General features: G+C 39.1%; 1 protein-coding gene across 3 annotated transcripts in view; it reads left to right on the forward strand.

Annotated features, from left to right (window-relative positions):
* Positions 1–18,372, forward strand: part of LOC117400904 (rho guanine nucleotide exchange factor 25) — an 85,020-nt gene that overhangs the window by 14,696 nt on the left and 51,952 nt on the right. Inside the window, exon 1 of one of the 3 annotated variants that reach the window (XM_034001258.3) lies at positions 9,131–9,508. The exons of the other annotated variants lie outside the window; for them this stretch is intronic. Coding sequence (XP_033857149.3) covers positions 9,412–9,508 — 97 coding nt within the window. The 5' untranslated portion in view covers positions 9,131–9,411. Of the gene's footprint in view, positions 1–9,130; positions 9,509–18,372 lie in introns of those variants that run through there. 3 annotated transcript variants of the gene reach the window in all.

The following is an 18,372-nucleotide window of genomic DNA, read 5'->3' on the forward strand; positions in this document are numbered from 1 at the left end:
ATGTCATCGAGGTTGTTGCAGCCCCCAGAGGAGACATGGAGTCACTTCAAACACATTTCACAAAGCAGACTGAAAAAGAGAATCTGCATGTAGTAGGGTGAACAGCTAAAAAATAACCATTTGACTTACAGTTTTCCCTTAGATAAACAGGCTTTGAAACCACATGATTTTGATTCACAGTCCCGTTTTTATCACATGATGATAATCATGCATTATTTAGGTACTGAGCAGTTTCCCCCATTCCAGGTTTTACTATAAGCTTGATTAGCCACAGTGTATAGATAACAAGCTCAGGTGTGTCTTATTAAATTCATAGTAAAACCAGAAATGGATCAAACTGCTGTGCAATGGTGTGACTAGGTTATTTAAAGTCTAAAAATGCAATTATGGAGTAAACACTTTTGAAACCATACCCTGCATGGTATTAGGGTTATGATCACGTGCCAAGTCAATGATGTAATAAGATTCCAAAAGTGAAAGGCTTCATTAGCTTCCACTTCTAGAACTGGCCTAAACATTCCATTTATAGAGTGAATTCCATTGAAACTGCGGACAGCAGTGTGTAGCTTTTAGCTCTCTTCCATTCTCCCACAGTTCAATCTCCAGTGCACCCAGACCTTGCTGACAGTCCATTTTGTTACCACCCCCAAAGGTAGCTTATCCATGAAGTTATATGTGAAAATAGAATGATAGATACTTCTGTTTTCAACCAAAAGTAGGCTTTTAGGGCCTATACTGTAGCTACGTGTGTTGCATGATTACTGTCGGCACCGTTTATCAGGAGAAATATCCTGAATAAGCGGCTGTCTCAATTAAATGCGAGGCAGTTGAGATGACAATGAAAAGAAAAAGAATGAAATCACATCACATTATGATTAACTGTTAAATACATCATTAAAAATACCAGTCAATGTTTTTTGTATTCCTAAACAAAATGAATCGCACCTGCGATGTTGACACTCCAACTGTCTTTGCCACAGCAGCCTGAGAAACCACAGCTCCTTCAAGAGTTCAGCGTGGTTTATGCAAGCCACAGCGTAAACATGTACTCACAGCACTGTGCTGCGCGAACCTGTCTTGCTCTGAAAAGCGATCATCATTTGAAAATACTGTATCCCAATTAAACAAAGTGACATCCCAATTAAACAACATTAATAGCATTGGGAAGAACCGTCACCTGGAGTTATATCTCATTTAAGCAGCAATCCCGATTATCAGGATTACGTGGCGCTGAGTGTTTTGTTAAATCTGCTTGTTGCGTTTCTCTTTCTTTGCTGTTCTCAGTGTACTGTAAAAACATGTTGGCTTCAAGATTACATTCAAGAGTTCAATCCACCCCCGGCTTTGTACTTTACACAGCAGTGCAGCTAAAACTCCTACAGTAAAGCAAGCTGCTTCTTTTATCCATTTACAGTGACATCTTAGAAGACCAGTCAAGGGATCAATGTGGCATCATTTGTTGTGATACATTTAGACTTATTGGATTTTGACTAGACAGGTCATTAGTTAACCCATTTTATTTGCATGCTGTTGACCGCTTTCACGATCTTGATCACTGTTCATTTCACTTGTCTTTTTTTAACTATTAATGTTTTTAGTTCATTGGTTTCAGCCCGGTGGTTTTCAAAAATAAAACTGGTACAGCAGTTTACAGCATGTACAGTCAATGTGTTGTATCTGACACCAGAATTGAATTGACACCAAACTGACCGGTCTACTGAACACCCCAGTTTCGACCACAAGTATGCAATCACTCAACAACCATGTGTGCAATGCAAGCACTTTTTTTTTTTAAGTCAAAGGAGACTGAATGGCTGAGCAAGCTGCATGAATGCATTTAGTTCTAGAATTTTTAAAATTGTACTATAAATGGGCAAAGGCTACATTTAAGTTACCATTGAAATTATAACTGTAGCAAAACAAGATTTAAACATCCAGAAAAAACATGGATTAACATAGTGCCTTTTTTAAAAACCATAACAATATGAGTATTGCATTACTTTGCTGTATTCTTGAATTATTCTTCAGAATAAGGGTGCAGATAGTAGGTGTGCACATTCATTAAAATCAATGATAACTTATTTTCAGGGACATTCATACTTACAAACAGCCTCCATTCCCAAGGTGTTTGTAAGTCTGAGGTTCTGCTGTACTTCAATATCTCAATGTAGGTAATGCTGGCACTAGCAGGCTTAAAAAAACACACACATTGATTATTAGAGCTGCACAAACTGGTTATTCAATTATTCTCTCCACAGGTGAGGGTCATCAATGTTGATTGGGCTAATTTACCATTCCCAGTTAAACTGCTGAATAAGCAGCTGCTTGGGTTTGTGTGGATCGCTGTTCTCCACAGAGTCTAAGAAAAGCAGCGATCATCACAAATCCAAGCAGCTGTTTATTATTATTTATTTCTTAGCAGACGTCCTTATCCAGGGCGACTTACAATTGTTACAAGATATCACATTGTTTTTACATACAATTACCCATTTATACAGTTGGGTTTTTACTGGAGCAATCTAGGTAAAGTACCTTGCTCAAGGGTACAGCAGCAGTGTCCCTCACCTGGGATTGAACCCACGACCCTCCAGTCAAGAGTCCAGAGTCCTAACCACTACTCCACACTGCTGCCCTGTTTCTTCACTTCTTTCTTTTTTAATGGTAAATCAGCCCAATCAACGAAGAACACGCTTCATGGTCTGCTATTTTATAATGCAGTAATTCTTTTTTTTTCTCACTGAATTGAAATGCAATCAGGTGTGTTGGCCCTGTGTAGATAGCTCTGTACCCACTCCATTACATTACTGCGGAGAGTTTCTGAGCTAGCCTTAATTAAACTGTGCTGTGTCTGTGCCTCTCAGAACAAGGCGACTGCCTGACATCTGCATGGAAACTGACTTTTTTTTTTTTTTTTGACATTTGCATAAAATAAATGCAGAAAATAATTGTCATACGCCTGGGAAAGTAAGCTAATTAAATCTTGTTTGTATCAAGCTATTCTGCTGTAACATACCCACAAAGTTCATGTGCACAGATAACAGATCAAATTGAAAAGAATGAACAGAAGGGGAATAGAAAATGCAATGAAACATCTCCGATCTGTCCCTGCTGAATATTGAGATGCTGGGTTGATCAATGCTTAGTTCAGCAGGGGGCACTCAACTAATGCATCTGTATGGTGTTATTATAAATCACATGTGAGAAATCAACCAATCAGCATTAAGGATTGTGTACAGCCGTCATCATGTGCACAAAAACATACATCACTGTTCTAAAGTTAAAAAGAAATGTTTAATAGTACAATAGTATAGATTCTATAAGGGACGATTTGCTACAGGAAAGATGTTGAGGTCCTGTCTAGTGTGTGTGCATTAAAGATGCGACTCTTTTCTAAAACAGAAGAGCTGTTGGCTACTTTCCAACTCAATGCATCAATCAAATTCCCTTTAAAATTCATACGTCCATCGATGCATGCTGATCTTAGCGATGCTTTTCAGATGAATGGCGGGGCTGCTGGTTGCAGGGAGTGATACAGTTAATCCACCCTCTCCATAACAAAAGAAAGGGGGCCGTGTGAAGCCCTGCACTGGGGCCATGCTGATAGCACAGACTGGCTGGTAGCCAGGGTTTCTTCGTGTTCCCAAACAGTAGTTAGCCTTAATTGGTGTTTAGCTCACGAATCAAACCTCTCCTTAATGACTTGATTTGGATTCTGTTCAGATGAGGGAGGGCTGGAGGGTGGATAGGGGATGTCTACTCCAGTCTAGCAAAGGCATCAGTCCATGTGGCTTTCTCCTACCCACGTATAATATTATGTGTAATTACTGTGTATTTACTAAGTAACTACTATGTAAATACACAGTAATAAGAGACACTCAATGTAAAGTGTTTTCACCCCAGTGTTGGTGTCAGGGCCGCTTTGCAAAGTATAGTGCAAACTGAAGGGGCTGCACTATATAAATATTGTGACATGAATACTGTGCAAATCATCTTTGTAATCCGTTGTTTGATGTTTTGAAGGGTAACATCTGCTTGAGTGAGTGAATGTGTGTGTGTGTGTGTGTGTTAGGTGGGGGCACCATCTCTGAAATCACTCTGAAATTAATCTCTGGGGTTCTCAAAGAGAGCACAAGCATTCCTCTGCAATTACACAGAGCACGCAGAAGAGGTTTTCATGCATTATATTTTAGAGTGATGAGAAAGATTGCTTGAACCAGGATTTAAAAAGAAAGTGGGATTTCATTAGCCCTTCGTTTCCAAGGTTGAAGGTTGCAAAAATGATCGATTCGGTTATTTAGCCTTGATTATTTCCTCTCTTCTTTAATTAACTCCTATTTTTTGAAAGGAGAAAAAAATCATGTGGATGTTACAAAACTTTAAGAGGACTTTGTCAAATTAACACGTGTTTTAACACTTTAAAAAAATAGGACTTCATTAAAGATTGGAGTACATGTTTTTAAAATATGGCCCTTCATGTCAAAATGAACAGAGACATATTGGGGAGCTCAGTGATTCGTAGCATATTTTTGTTCAAGGTAAAAAAAATGGCCTGTCTAAAAATTGGTATTTCAAGACATTTCACAATTAAACCTAATATAATATTTATTAAAGCAGAGAAAAAATAGATTTGTCACATTGAAAATCGGTTATTTTCTCTAGAGTAATTATACAACATTATACAACGTGTTGCTAAATATTTAAATGCGTACCTGAAAATGTCCCCCTTTTAAGACATTATATTATTTTATCAAACAGAATAAAAACTTAAATAAATGTAAAAATAACAACAGACACGTGAAATGTCTCCTTTAATGTGCTGGACAGAGCGATCTTTAGCTGAAATATTTCTGCTCTTTGATGCAGCTGGTGTCGAAATCGTGCAGCTCTATCATTTACCAGAAGCAAACTAAACCGACTGCCAGGTTCATAAATGCAGTGTAACAGGCAGTGCGTCAATAATGCAAGCTTTTGCTGTATTTATTTTTAAGTGATATATAATATGCATAGTTACACTATTCTTTTAGAAATGGGAATTCTGTGCTCCTGGTTGTGTATTTTTGAGGGGACTAATTCACTTGCTATTCAGCTATTCAAAAGATGGACTGAAATGATTTGTGAAAATGACTCCATTGACATCCTCATGGGTTTAGAAGGAATTATTCCTTCACTGCATTTATAATTCAGGCTTCATTACTATTTTATCTGGGGGAAAATCCAGCCGTGTTCATTGGGGCTTCATGCGGCACGATTCATTACCATGCCATTATGAAAAGCTTTTAAACGCCCTGCTGCATTATTTAAACCCATTTCCAATCTTTATTTTAATATTACACATATCTCCTGGAAAAGAAAACAAGAAACAATGACTAATGCCATTCAAGAAGCCACGAGGGATACGCAATAAGAAATACAAGAACTGAGAGACATTTAAATGACATGAAAAAAGGAGGGATGGGCAACGATATGGAAATTGCATATCGATGTCGCGCACGTATTTCGATAATAAACACAGAAAAATATAATAACACAATTGCAATATCAAACATATATACAGGGTGATTAGAAAGTAAGTTTGTGAGACATGGTGCATTGACGTGGTAAACTTTAATCACCCTGTACATAGACGTTAACAGATATTCACATATAAAAAGCAATGACTCACTTAAACTCACTTTGCTTCACGATATCCATGGTGAAAAACAAGGTCTTGTTATATTGTTTCACTATTCTGTCATCAGCCACCTCAAAACCGAAATATTTCTATACTTCACTGCGCACAGACTTTGTTCGAGGTTGTTCATTTTCTTGCCAATCCGGGAGTAACTGAATCTTCAGCTGCTGCGTGTAAATTCTTCCTTGACACCTGTCAATTATTCAGTAGGTGTCATGCCGATTATTTTGAGATGTGTTTTGATGTTTTAAAAAGAACATCTCATTTATAATACCGCAAGCTCACATTTTAAAAATACATTAATAATAGTGAATATGTCTCTGCGAGTGTACGTGAATTATTCATTTTTAATCCCACGATATCGCAATATGGAACTGGACGATATCCATATCATATCAAAATATCGATATTGGTGCCCAGCCCTAGAAAAAAGGTATGCTTAAAAAAAAAAAAAAAAAAAAAAAAAGCGTTATTCAATACTCCACCTCGCCACCTGCTGGACAATAAGCATTACACCTGATTTGATTATTATCCTCAGCTAAAGTGCGGACATTTGTTTTTTTGAACTGTGGGGCCTTTAAATCCCTCAACACTTTGGGATCTTTGAACCCCACAAACCCCCTCTATTGATAACCTGTCTGGTTCTGATTCCTGAGTTACCTGCAACAAATAGAGTTTGATTTGTGAATAGTTATTGATCTTAATGGAATACTGCAGTGCTGAGCCTGAGGAGAGCTCCGCCTACTGGTACAACAGACAAACTGCAGCCTTCATCACACTAGCCTGGGGCCTCTTTTCAGATCATTGTATCAGTATCAGTAGTTCAACAGCACAGGGCTGAATGAATGTAATCTTCCAGTTCTAATCTTGAGTGAATGTAATCTTCCAGCTTGATTGAATGAGATGAACACACACACACATACTGGAGCTTTTGTGTGTGATAGAGACACAATAGCACCTTCTGTGATATAGGCAAGCAGGATTTTAATAATGCCCTGGGCTGAACTGCTAACTCTGAAATGCTTTGTTTGAGATACTAGTTATAGGATAGCTACTCAGTGCAGTGTAAAGGCATCAATATACTTGGCTGGCAAATGTATTCGTATGTAAAGGCTTCTGCGCACATCGTTTGGGCAGTCTATTACGTTTTGAATTATTTTTATTCAGAATTCTTACTAAAATATTCAGTTGATGCAAAATTGTTCTATCATACTGAATTCCCAGAAATAACAGTTATTGCAGTTAGACCTGTCTAATCCAGCATCGATTGGGACCGGATTGTACAGTGTGCTGGATTACAGAGGTATTGTAAAATCTAACTGTACCCACAAAAATGACAAGCTATTTAGAAACTTTGAAAAACTCTATTACAGTACATGCAGTAGATGTGTTGTCCAGGTATACCCAGTAATTCAAGCATTTGTGTTGTGGTTTTATTTGACTTTTTCCATGCAACATACTTAATTTAGAAAGAAAAGCCACACGACTGCTTGACCACAGTCAGATTTACGTTGATTTTAAGCAGACAAGACTTGCACATCAGAATAGACAGGTTGTGGATTATAGAAGGGATCACACCATTAACCCTTTCATGCATGGTGACCTTATATAGGCATGGAAACAAAACTCTTCCAGTCTTTTATATGGGAACATGTGGAAGACGCAATTGCATGGCGACCTCATATGAGGTGCCACTGTTTCCCCATATAAAGCAATGGAAAAGCATTGAAAAAATAAAGACATTAATATGCAGCATGCGTTGTATTACTCTCACACAGCGATTTGCATTAGCAGGCCTCTAAGATTAGGATTTATTCAAAATGTATATGTTAGAAGTGGCCAGCGCTCTGCAGAATAGGACGGTAAAATGAGTGTCAAAGTAATTTACTGACGGCATGGAGCAATATAATGGGCTTGTTGTCAAATGTCCATCATTTGATCAGCCTTTGCATAGAAAGCATGTTTGTGTGTTTCTGTGGTAAGGCCAATGGATCTATCATGCTAGACAGAGCAGCAAAGTAAAGGACTGGCAACTTACGCTGTGGCCAAAAGATATGCATCACCTAGACTTTTAGTATTGAGACATAATAAAAAAAACTATCTGAACATAATTTAGATCTTTAATTTAACATTATGTAATCAAAGAAACTACAAAATGATATTGCAAAAGTCTACTCGAAGCCATAATAGTAGTACAATTAGGAGGCAGTGTGGTCCAGTGGTTAAAGTCCAGGGCTTGTAACCAGAAGGTCACTGGTTCAAATCTCACCTCTGCCACTGACTGACTCACTGTGTGTGACCCTGAACAAGTCACTTAACCTCCTTGTGCTGCATCTTGCGGATGAGATGTTAAATCAACGTCCTATTGTAAGTGACTCTGCACAGTTCACAACCTACCTCTGTAAAGTGCTTTGTGATGGTGGCCCACTATGAAAGTTCATGTTAAATGTCAGTTTTTTGTTGAGTTTATGGAAATCTACAAAGCGGTATGTAATTCAATAGGTTAACGTAACATTGTACAGCAGGTTTCATTTGACTTTATGATGCAAAATTTGTTAATTCTATAGGGTGATGCAAAATTTGGGGTCATAGCTGTACAATATGAAACAGTTGAAGTATACAATTTCATTTATAATTCTGTATCGTTACAGAAACCTTCCATTCGCTATATAGGTCTTACATGTGTCCAGTCTTTAATCAACTCCTATTTTTTGAAAGGAGAAAAAAATCATGTAAATGTTACAAAATGAGAGAGTGCTTAAGATAACTCAGAATATATTACTGAGTTGTTTGGTTCTAGCGATACCAGAATCCAGGTGGTCCAGCAGGCTGTGTTTTGGAGTGTATACCCTGAGCTGTTTCTGCTCCAGGTTTTAAACGGGTCCTGCTGAGCCAAGAACTAAGCATGCATTACATTAAAGATTGCTTTAAATGGAGCGGATAGAAAGACTGAGTCAGTGTTCACAGAGGTGTAATTACAGCTAATATCAGGAAACCAAGAAAATAACTGTTAGCGATCAGTTAGCATCATAATTACTTTCATTCCTCTCGGTTACAGTACGACTCAGCACTGTGGATAGTCTTTTTGTTTCCTCCAGCAGAATTTAATAAATGTTCCTACCTTTAATATATATTGTGACTGCTGCTCTTTGCTGTCCCTGACACCCTTCATAATCAATGAATTAAACTAAATGTATTCAAATGGAGTGTATACACAGAGGCACTTGATCCAAAACAGAGAAAGAGGGGAAGGATTTAGAAAGCAAGGCAAGAGGGAGGGATCTACAGATGGAAGAGCCGACAGCTCCAAGCTCCACCTCCCTCCCACCCACTCTCTCTCTCTCTCTCTCTCTCTCTCTCTCTCTCTCACGCACAGACAGACACACACTGATATCTCCAGCAGCTGAGAGAGAGAGAGAGAGAGAGAGAGAGAGAGAGAGAGAGAGAGAGAGAGAGAGAGAGAGAGAGAGAGAGAGAGAGAGAGAGAGTAGTAAGGGTCTGGAGCTTTTACTTGAAGACAGAGACAGTGTTTAATTCTGGGCTAGCCTCTCTCGCTTACACACACACACACACACACACACACACACACACACACCTTGCTTTCTGGACCTGCGTTGTTGTTGTTATTTGTATTATTTTTATTTTTTGTTGTATTGTATTACCCTGGGGGATTATTATCATTGCTCTTGTGGATTTGCCATGAGCAGAAGCAGACTCTGTGTTCTTATCCCAGGGAAAGAATGAAGGCAGGAGGGCACCACCACAGGGGCTGTGCGTGCCAACACTTTTTCTGCAAAGTCCTGGCAAAGTGTGGCTGCTGCCCCACCCGAGTGAGAGGTTAGTGGGCACTTTCTTTTCCCCCCAGTCTGTGATGCTGTTGTTTTGCTGTTCTCCCCCCCCCCCCCCCCCCCCCCGGACTCTCTGGTTTATTATCTTTCGCTCTTGTGCTGCTTTCACTCTATCTCTAGCTGTGTGTCTATCCCCCAGCAACAGATGTCCCCACTCAATGGGTTATTAATATACTGATGTGCAGTCCGTCAGCGGTGGCCATGAATTTTGCATCCCCCTTCACATTTTCCAGTAGCTCTTAAAGGAACACCTCATATGGGTTTAAGCATTTGTTTTTATACTTTTAAGCGGAGCATTTAAATGCTGCAGCTGTAGCTACAAAAAAAAGATTTCTGCGATTTTTCAAACTCGTGCTTACAGAACAGATTTTTGTGTTTCTTTTAACCCTGGATGCAGCTCAGTTGCGGTGTAGTTGCTTTATAACCCCCTGCCGCTGCAAGTGGAAGCACGCTCGTTTGGTTTACAGAGCTGGTTTCCAGACAGAGGAAGCTTCCCTGCAGATATACCTGCTTCCTTGAGGGCATGTAAATCAACTGGACAGCCAACAAGGTCCGGTGAACTTAGGATAAAATTGAGTACGGTTTATGGATGGCATCATTAACTGAAAGCCCATATTGAAATTCATACCAAGACAGGCAAACAGACTAAATGAAGCAACACATAATGGTATATTCAAAACAGAGGGGCTGATCCAATTGATCTAAAACAGCAGCAGATCTAGCTACTGGCACTGGGATAAATAAAGTGTGAGAACCATAAAGTGTGAGATTATGAAAATCAAACATCTAGCCTTTCATGTGAGTTTCCTTGGTGCAAAAAAAAATAGATATACTTAGTGTGCAATTGAAGAGTTTGGAATATTTTATAACATATTTGTTATTCACACTGCATACTGTAAACAGTCTAAATATATCAGGTTATGTCAGAATGTATTTGGCATGAATGCTTTCTGTATAAATCACTTAATACAACGTGATTGTGGGATAGATGGCAGCTCGTATTCTTAGCTCAGACATGCAGTGCAGCGCTCTTAGTATCTGTCCCTCAAATCCTATTATGCGGCTGGGTTATTGTGTGTGTGCGTGTGGCTGTGTTTGTATTACAGGGCTGTAGTTATGCCATCCACTGTTAACTCCTTAATCTCTGACTGTATCACCCTTGCATCAAGAAACCCCAGTTGCTGATACTGTACAACACTGGTCCCATTAAAACCACTGTAAAAACAAAAAGGGTTGAAATCAGTAGGAATGTCGGCTGATGTCATTTTACAGTTTGATTGTGGACTTTAGAAAAAGGTTAGGGTGAAAGATGCTGAATCATTTCGCTTTTACAAAACTATAAGAGCTTTAGATACTGTAAAACATGAAATGGGTAAGAGCAAGTGATTTTAGGTTCGCTTTTATTAAAAATCTGCAAAATACACTCGACCCAAAATGAGCTCAATTACTACATTGTTTTTTTCAGGGACAGAAATGAGACTCCCATTGCATAGCAGTTTGAGCCATTCCTGGTTTCACTATAAGTTTAATAAGACTTGTTACTGATACACTGTGACGAATCAAGCTTGTAGTAAAACCTGGAACGGGTGAAAGTGCTATGCAATAGGAGTCTTAACTCCATCCCTGTTTTTATACAGTACATCTGTGGCCAAAAGTTTTGCATCACCTAGAATTTTAGGATTGAGACATCATTTAAAATAACTATATGAATATAATTTAGATATTTTATTTAACATTGTGTAATCAAAGAAACTACAAAATGATCTCGCAAAAAGTCTACCGGAAGCCATAATAGTAGTACAGTATTTCCTGTTAGATTTCGAAATGTCACATTTTTCAGCTTTTCGTAAAGTATATAGGAAGCTACAAAGCGGTATGTAATTCAATATGTTAACATAACATTATTCAGCAGGTTTCACTCGACTTTATGAAGCAAACCTAATTAATTCTATAGGGTGATGCCAAACTTTTGGCCATAGCTGTACACGGATACTTTAAATATCCAAACAAACATGTCCATTGCGGGGCATCTGCAAAATGAAGCTCTTGTTTTACAGTATGCATTAGAAGTACAAGAAAAATCCATTCTTGCCTATTAGGAATGAGAAAGAAAGAAACGAACAGTAAAACTCCATATAAAACATAACGACACCGAAACATTGAGAAGCAAGCTGAGCAAAACAGATACAAAATAAGGAGCTATTACATTGCAGCAGTGATCACAAAGTGCAGATGAAATTTAGTACAGCTAAACTGCACTTGGCAGTGTCCACGAACACCAGGAATCAATTCTTTCCTAATGGTTTTTATTGATTGTTTCTTTGTGTCGAACAGTTTCAAGAAAACAGATGCACTGGGTGTTAGGCTCTTGCATTGTACACGAAAACCAAATGAGAGTTTGAGTATGCTGTAGTGCATGTCAAAGCCTGATGGAGAAAATCATTCTTATATTATAGAATGATACAACGTCCGGGCACTGTGCTCCTATTGCTGTATATGGAGGTCAGCTGTTTTGTTATTACTCAATAATGGAACGACAAATAAAGCATGGCTGAATTATATATACAGAATTATAAACGCTTCACACGGCCGCTTGAGCACTCCTCTCAAAAAGTGAACTTATAATAAACTACATGTATTCAGACAAGCAAAGGGAAATAAATACATCCCATTAGAAAGTTGTATTATAACAGTGATAATGGCATTGCCGTGCTCCTCAGCAATAATGGAACTCCCTTGTTCAAATAATGCTTTGTTGTCTCCATTATTACCTAGTAACACACCACAGCAATCGTCCCTTAAATAGAGGACAGTCCATGAATGAGGACATCCCTAGAGCATGTTTATATAACAAGTACAGCAGAAAATATTTTTTTAAACCTGAATTAAACAGCTGAATTCAGAGAAGGTAGCGGATCTTATAATTAAGGAAGAGGAATAGCATTTTTGTTTCTAAACGTAATGTATTGATGATCCGCAGCAGCTTCCATAGATGCTTGTGGATTTCCTGCTTTATTGTGGGTGTCGGTAGCTGCATGCTGACTTTTGCCTCGTCCTGTTTTAATGATCTCCAGGTTTGAATAATACCAGCGGCAGGCTGACTAATCTGATGAACAGGAGCGATAAGTGCTAGTTTTTGGCGTTTCGCCGTTCGGGTTGTGAAAAAAACTAGACATTTTCTAACTCCTAGATGACGCATCCTAAATTATATCGTTACAGAACACTGTTGTCGTTTAGTTCACGGAACAGGAAAGCGTTTTTTTTTTATTGCACATGTTATGTACACAGAGCTCTTTTTTTGCAATAATTTTTTTGTCTTGTATCCTCATAAACCTAACGTAAAACAACCACTTAAAAACAAGTCTATTGAAATGAATTATTTACAAGGCACTACAAAACGATTTCTTGCAAGAGCGTTATCACTGCATAGTGGTGATGCAATCATGATGCTGTGATGAGTTATAAAGTATTTCAATAGGTATCCTTTGCAGAAATAAGTATTTATCTATGGGCTCCTCAGTTAGTGAAGTTGCTGGTCTTGTTCTCCCCTCTAGGGTGCAGTAGCTTGGTAACAACAGTGTTTATCCATGCGATTTTAAGCCTAGCCAATAGTATAAACACATCACAGAAACCAGGACTGGAGGACACACAACTGGAAATGAAATGGAGGTTCAGGACAGAGGATCAGTGACACTTCTATACAAAGAGGGTGTGGAATGGGCGACCCATACATGCTGTTTACTGAATCATGAAGACCCCAGTTTTGAGATCAACCAGCTACTAGGAACAGGACAAGCACTGGTGGGCTAAATGGCCTCTCGTTCTTTTTCTTATGTTCTTAAGATGCAAGCAAAACATGCCCAATAACTAGTATTTTGGGTCATACCAAGAACCGACATCTGGCTTTTGTTTTATTCTAATTTGCAACATTAAGATACTTGGGCCGATACGAAAGGCATTCCAGCTGAACCTCTTAGTAGCAGACTGGGAATGGTACGCCATGGCACTGCAAGTTTTTGTGAATCCTAAAATGAGTGAGACTTGAGAGGTAAACATGAAAAAATGCTCCTGCTCTGTCTGGCAAAGAAGACCTTGAAATCACTGCTGAGGCGCCATCTACTGCTAACTGTTTGTTTTCATGACTGTCGGCTGCCATGATAGATGTCCCGCAACGAGCTGTTGTGTGATCTCTTGTTTTGCTTCAACACACTGGTACATGCAGTCTCATTGAGAAGGAGGTACATGCAGACTCATTGAGAAGGAGGTAGATGCAGTCTCATTGAGAAGGAGGTACATGCAGTCTCATTGAGGAGGTACATGCAGTCTCATTGAGAAGGAGGTAGATGCAGTCTCATTGAGAAGGAGGTACATGCAGTCTCATTGAGGAGGTACATGCAGTCTCATTGAGAAGGAGGTACATGCAGACTCATTGAGAAGGAGGTAGATGCAGTCTCACTGAGAAGGAGGTACATGCAGACACATTGAGAAGGAGGTACAAGCAGTCTCATTGAGAAGGAGGTACATGCAGTCTCATTGAGAAGGAGGTACATGCAGACTCATTGAGAAGGAGGTAGATGCAGTCTCACTGAGAAGGAGGTACATGCAGACACATTGAGAAGGAGGTAGATACAGTCTCATTGAGAAGGAGGTACAAGCAGTCTCATTGAGAAGGAGGTACATGCAGTCTCATTGAGGAGGTACATGCAGTCTCATTGAGAAGGAGGTACATGCAGTCTCATTGAGAAGGAGGTACATGCAGTCTCATTGAGGTAGATGCAGACTCATTGAGAAGGAGAAAGCACTGCTGCATCAGCCAGGGTTTTCAGATTTTTGCTGTTTGTTGAATGTATTTGTATTTGCTTGCGATTGTAAGTCGCCCTGGATAAGGGCGTCTGCTAAGAAATAAATAATAATAATAATAATAATAGATATTTTAGTTCTTCTCCAGACTTTCTGTTCTCATATTTTAACAAAAATAATTTGTAGGGAATGAGGGAGAAAGCAGTTCAGTCTCTATGCCTCAAGCCTGCCCTGGACTGTAGGGAGCACCCTTTCTCTAAGGGGGTGAGGGAGGGAGCAGTTCAGTCTCCATGCCTCAAGCCTGCCCTGGACTGAGGGAGCACCCTTTCTCTTAGGGGGTGAGGGAGCAGTTCAGTCTCCATGCCTCAAGCCTGCCCTGGACTGAGGGAGCACCCTTTCTTTTAGGGGGTGAGGGAGCAGTTCAGTCTCCATGCCTCAAGCCTGCCCTGGACTGAGGGAGCACCCTTTCTTTTAGGGGGTGAGGGAGCAATTCAGTTTCCATGCCTCAAGCCTGTCCTAGACTGGAGGGAGCACCCTTTCTCTTAGGGGGAGGGAGGGAGCAGTTCAGTCAGTTGCTTAGTGCACTATTTCTAAACAGGCCTCCAGATGCAGGTGATTTATGGTTTACTGTAACCCGTTTCAACCTATCAACAGCTTCCCTGAATGCTCAGATTAAAGACACTCAGGTTATTTTAAGAACAATCTTAGCATTCATTTTCGAGAAGTTGGACAGAGATACAACAGTTGGCAGCCTTCAGATTTCTAGGGAGAGCACAGCGCTACAGAAGCTGTATGGGGACAGGCGGTTTAGATGTGATGTATTAAGAGAAGCAGATATGTGAAAGCAAGGCTGGGACTTTATATTAAATAAAGAGGCAGTTTAGGACAATTAAGAGCATGAAACAAAAATGGAATCAAATTGAGAAAGGCCTCTGACAGAAGAAAGCAGAGCATCCCATAATTCAAGAACTTGACAAGCAAAATCCCTTCCTCCCGTGTGATTGTTCTTCACCCAGAGAAATGAAAATCCTTCGAAAGGCTTTTTATTTTCCCATCAGGCTCCAGCGGGTAAGGAGAACGCGCTGTAGCGGTGCTGCAGTTGTATTAAAATGAATTTAAATTCAAATAAAATAATGAACACATCCTCGGCTCCACACACACGCGTAGCATGCAGAAGCCTGTTTTAATTTCCACACGCACACCCTATTGAACAAGCAACCGTAAAACTTACAGAAGACGTTAGACGCCCTTTTTTTATTACTGGTAACACTTTACATTACATGTCTCTAATTAGTGTGTATTTGCATAGTAGTTACATGTGTACCTACACTTCATTACAATGTTATTATGCATAGTTACAATGTACTTTGTGTCAATGTTTTTGCACAATATATGTAAGTACATAATTGTATTAGAAAAGGGTTAGGGGTAGGATTAGAGTTATATCATGCAAAAAAATGGTACACATTAAGTACATTGTAACTATGCATACTAACTATGTAAATACACAGTAATTAGAGATACTTAATGCAAAGTGTGAACGAATTATTTCGTAGTTTAATAGTGTACTTTTTTGTCAATAGTTTCATGATACTAAACCTTCTCTCAAACGGCTGCAAAACTATTTAAATAACATTAAGTGTGAAATGTTTTCAATGTTTACCATTTAAAACACTGTCAGAAATAGGCAAAATATTTAATTTATTCAGTTTATTCAGAAAGTGTACTGTAAGGTAATTGATTTCATATTCAGTATTTATTCATCATACTTTCCATATACACATCAGTCTGGAGCAGTACAGGGGAGCTGTAAGAAGAGACTGTACATGCATTTATATAGATTACGTAGACTGTGTACAGCTAGGGCCAAAAGTATCACCCTATAGAACTAACTAATTCTGCTTCATAAAGCTAAATGAAACCTGCTGAATAATGTTACGTTAACATATTGAATTATATACTGGTTTGTAGTTTTCTATATACTTAATGAAAACTGATAATTAAAAAATGTGACATTTCAAAATCTAACATGAAATACTGTACTACTATTATGGCTTCCGGTAGACTTTTTCTAGTTTCTTTGATTATATGATGTTAAATAAAAGATCTAAATGATGTTCATGTTTTTTTTTTGTCTGAATCCGATAAGTTTTGGCCATATCTGTAGCCTTGTATGTTGTAGCAGTACATTTTCATAATGACTTTTCTGGTTACAATATGAAATTAAGCAACACTTTTTATATTAAGCAAACATTTAGAGGCATTGATTTTTAAAGAGGGATTTCTGGCATTCTGTAGAGCAGAATCGTATAAATTATGAATGAAGAAACTGATGGTATTATGTGCAGGGGTCTGGCTGAAGAGAAAGCTGGAGCTTGATGATGAGTCTCAGACACACAGCCTCGAGGATGCAGAGGAAGGGCGAGAGAGCTGTCTGGCTTTCTGTACTGTTCGTTCTTTTTAATTAATCTCATTGAAGCGCCGGTGACTGAATACAAAAATCAATTTGAACAAAACCTGCCCCACAAAAACAACAACGCAAAGAAGTCACTTTCGACAGCTCTGGCCAAAAGTTTTGCATTCCCTGGAATTTTAGGATTGAGACATCATTCAAAAATGAAAACAAAAAACTATATGAACATAATTTAGATCTTTTATTTAACATCAAGTAATCAAAGAAACTACAAAATGATATTGCAAAAGTCTACTGGAAGCCATAATAGTATACAGTGTTTCATGTTAGATTTTGAAATGTCACATTATTCCACTTGTCAGGTTTTCGTATATGGAAAACTACAAAGCGGTGTGTAATTCAGTATGTTAACGCAACATTATTCAGCAGGTTTCATTTGACTTGAAGCAAATTTAGTTAATTCTATAGGGTGATGCAAAACTTTGGGCCATAGCTGTATGAATTATATCAGCAGATTCCTTTCTGTTTCATTATCTGGGCTTTGTTGCTGTGAGTCTGTTTTCAATTAAATACAAGCTACCCTGAAGTTTATTTCCATGACACAGCAGTAAGAATGCAGGCCAGTTTCTGCATAATGCATCCAATCCATCTCTCGCCCTTGCTTGGGGGAAGTGAATCTGATCAAGGGAAAATCTTTACTGTTTTTTCAATCAACCTTCCTCACGCGCATCAATACACCGGTCACACACATTCGCCAGATGATTTTCATACCTGTGCTTTAAGAAGTATTGATCGGCAGGTTTTAAATAAATCTATTGATTAACGTGTTGATTTCAAAACAAGAAAATCTGTCCTTCCCTCACCTTTACAACTGAGTACCACTGAATGGCAAGTCACTTCCACATTAAGTGTTTTAAAAGCCAGTATGGCAGTAAAAATATTAGTGCCCCGGATGAGAGGAAATGTGTGCCTCCCTGACTCGAAGAAGAGTGCAGCTGCAGTCTGTGAGCCAGAGCGGTGAGGCATCAAACGCCACTGTCTGGTTTATAATACTCAGAACACAGCCAGCGGTGAGCAGAGACCCAGTGAATCTCATCCCCAGCTAGTACAGCGTTAGCTCCAGGGCAGCACATGACTCTTTATTGAATGACCTCATCACTCTGCCACACACTTATTGTTGTCTGGGTTCTGTGCAGGGCTTTACCTTTCCATTCCCTTCTTAAAACAAAATCAAGACTTCTTCACAGAGTCGCTTGGGGTGTATCCACATACTGACTTACTGCAGAGTGCTGAACACAATGACAAAACTATCCATCGGGGGCAAAGGTAAAGCTGCACACAGGGATTCAAGTAAGTGGTCTGTGCGTCCGCAGGAGGACCAGAATTAAAAAAATGCAGACTTTTAAAACTTCATAAAATCACCATGAGGAAAATGGTTATGTGTTTTGTTGTCATTTTCAGTCATGCGCTCACATTGGTCACATCCCTTCTGAAATGCAACTATTGAACAATTATCCAGAGCAAGTATGGAAATATGCTCATGAAAGTGTTTTAAAGACGTGCCTCTTTATTGCAGTGGGACTCTGACTAGCCTGTGTGACCAGAGCTGATTTTAGGGGTAGCAACTAGGGCAATTGCCT

This window comes from Acipenser ruthenus, chromosome 45, assembly GCF_902713425.1.
Source record: "Acipenser ruthenus chromosome 45, fAciRut3.2 maternal haplotype, whole genome shotgun sequence".
In the NCBI taxonomy this organism is placed as follows: Eukaryota; Metazoa; Chordata; class Actinopteri; order Acipenseriformes; family Acipenseridae; genus Acipenser; species Acipenser ruthenus.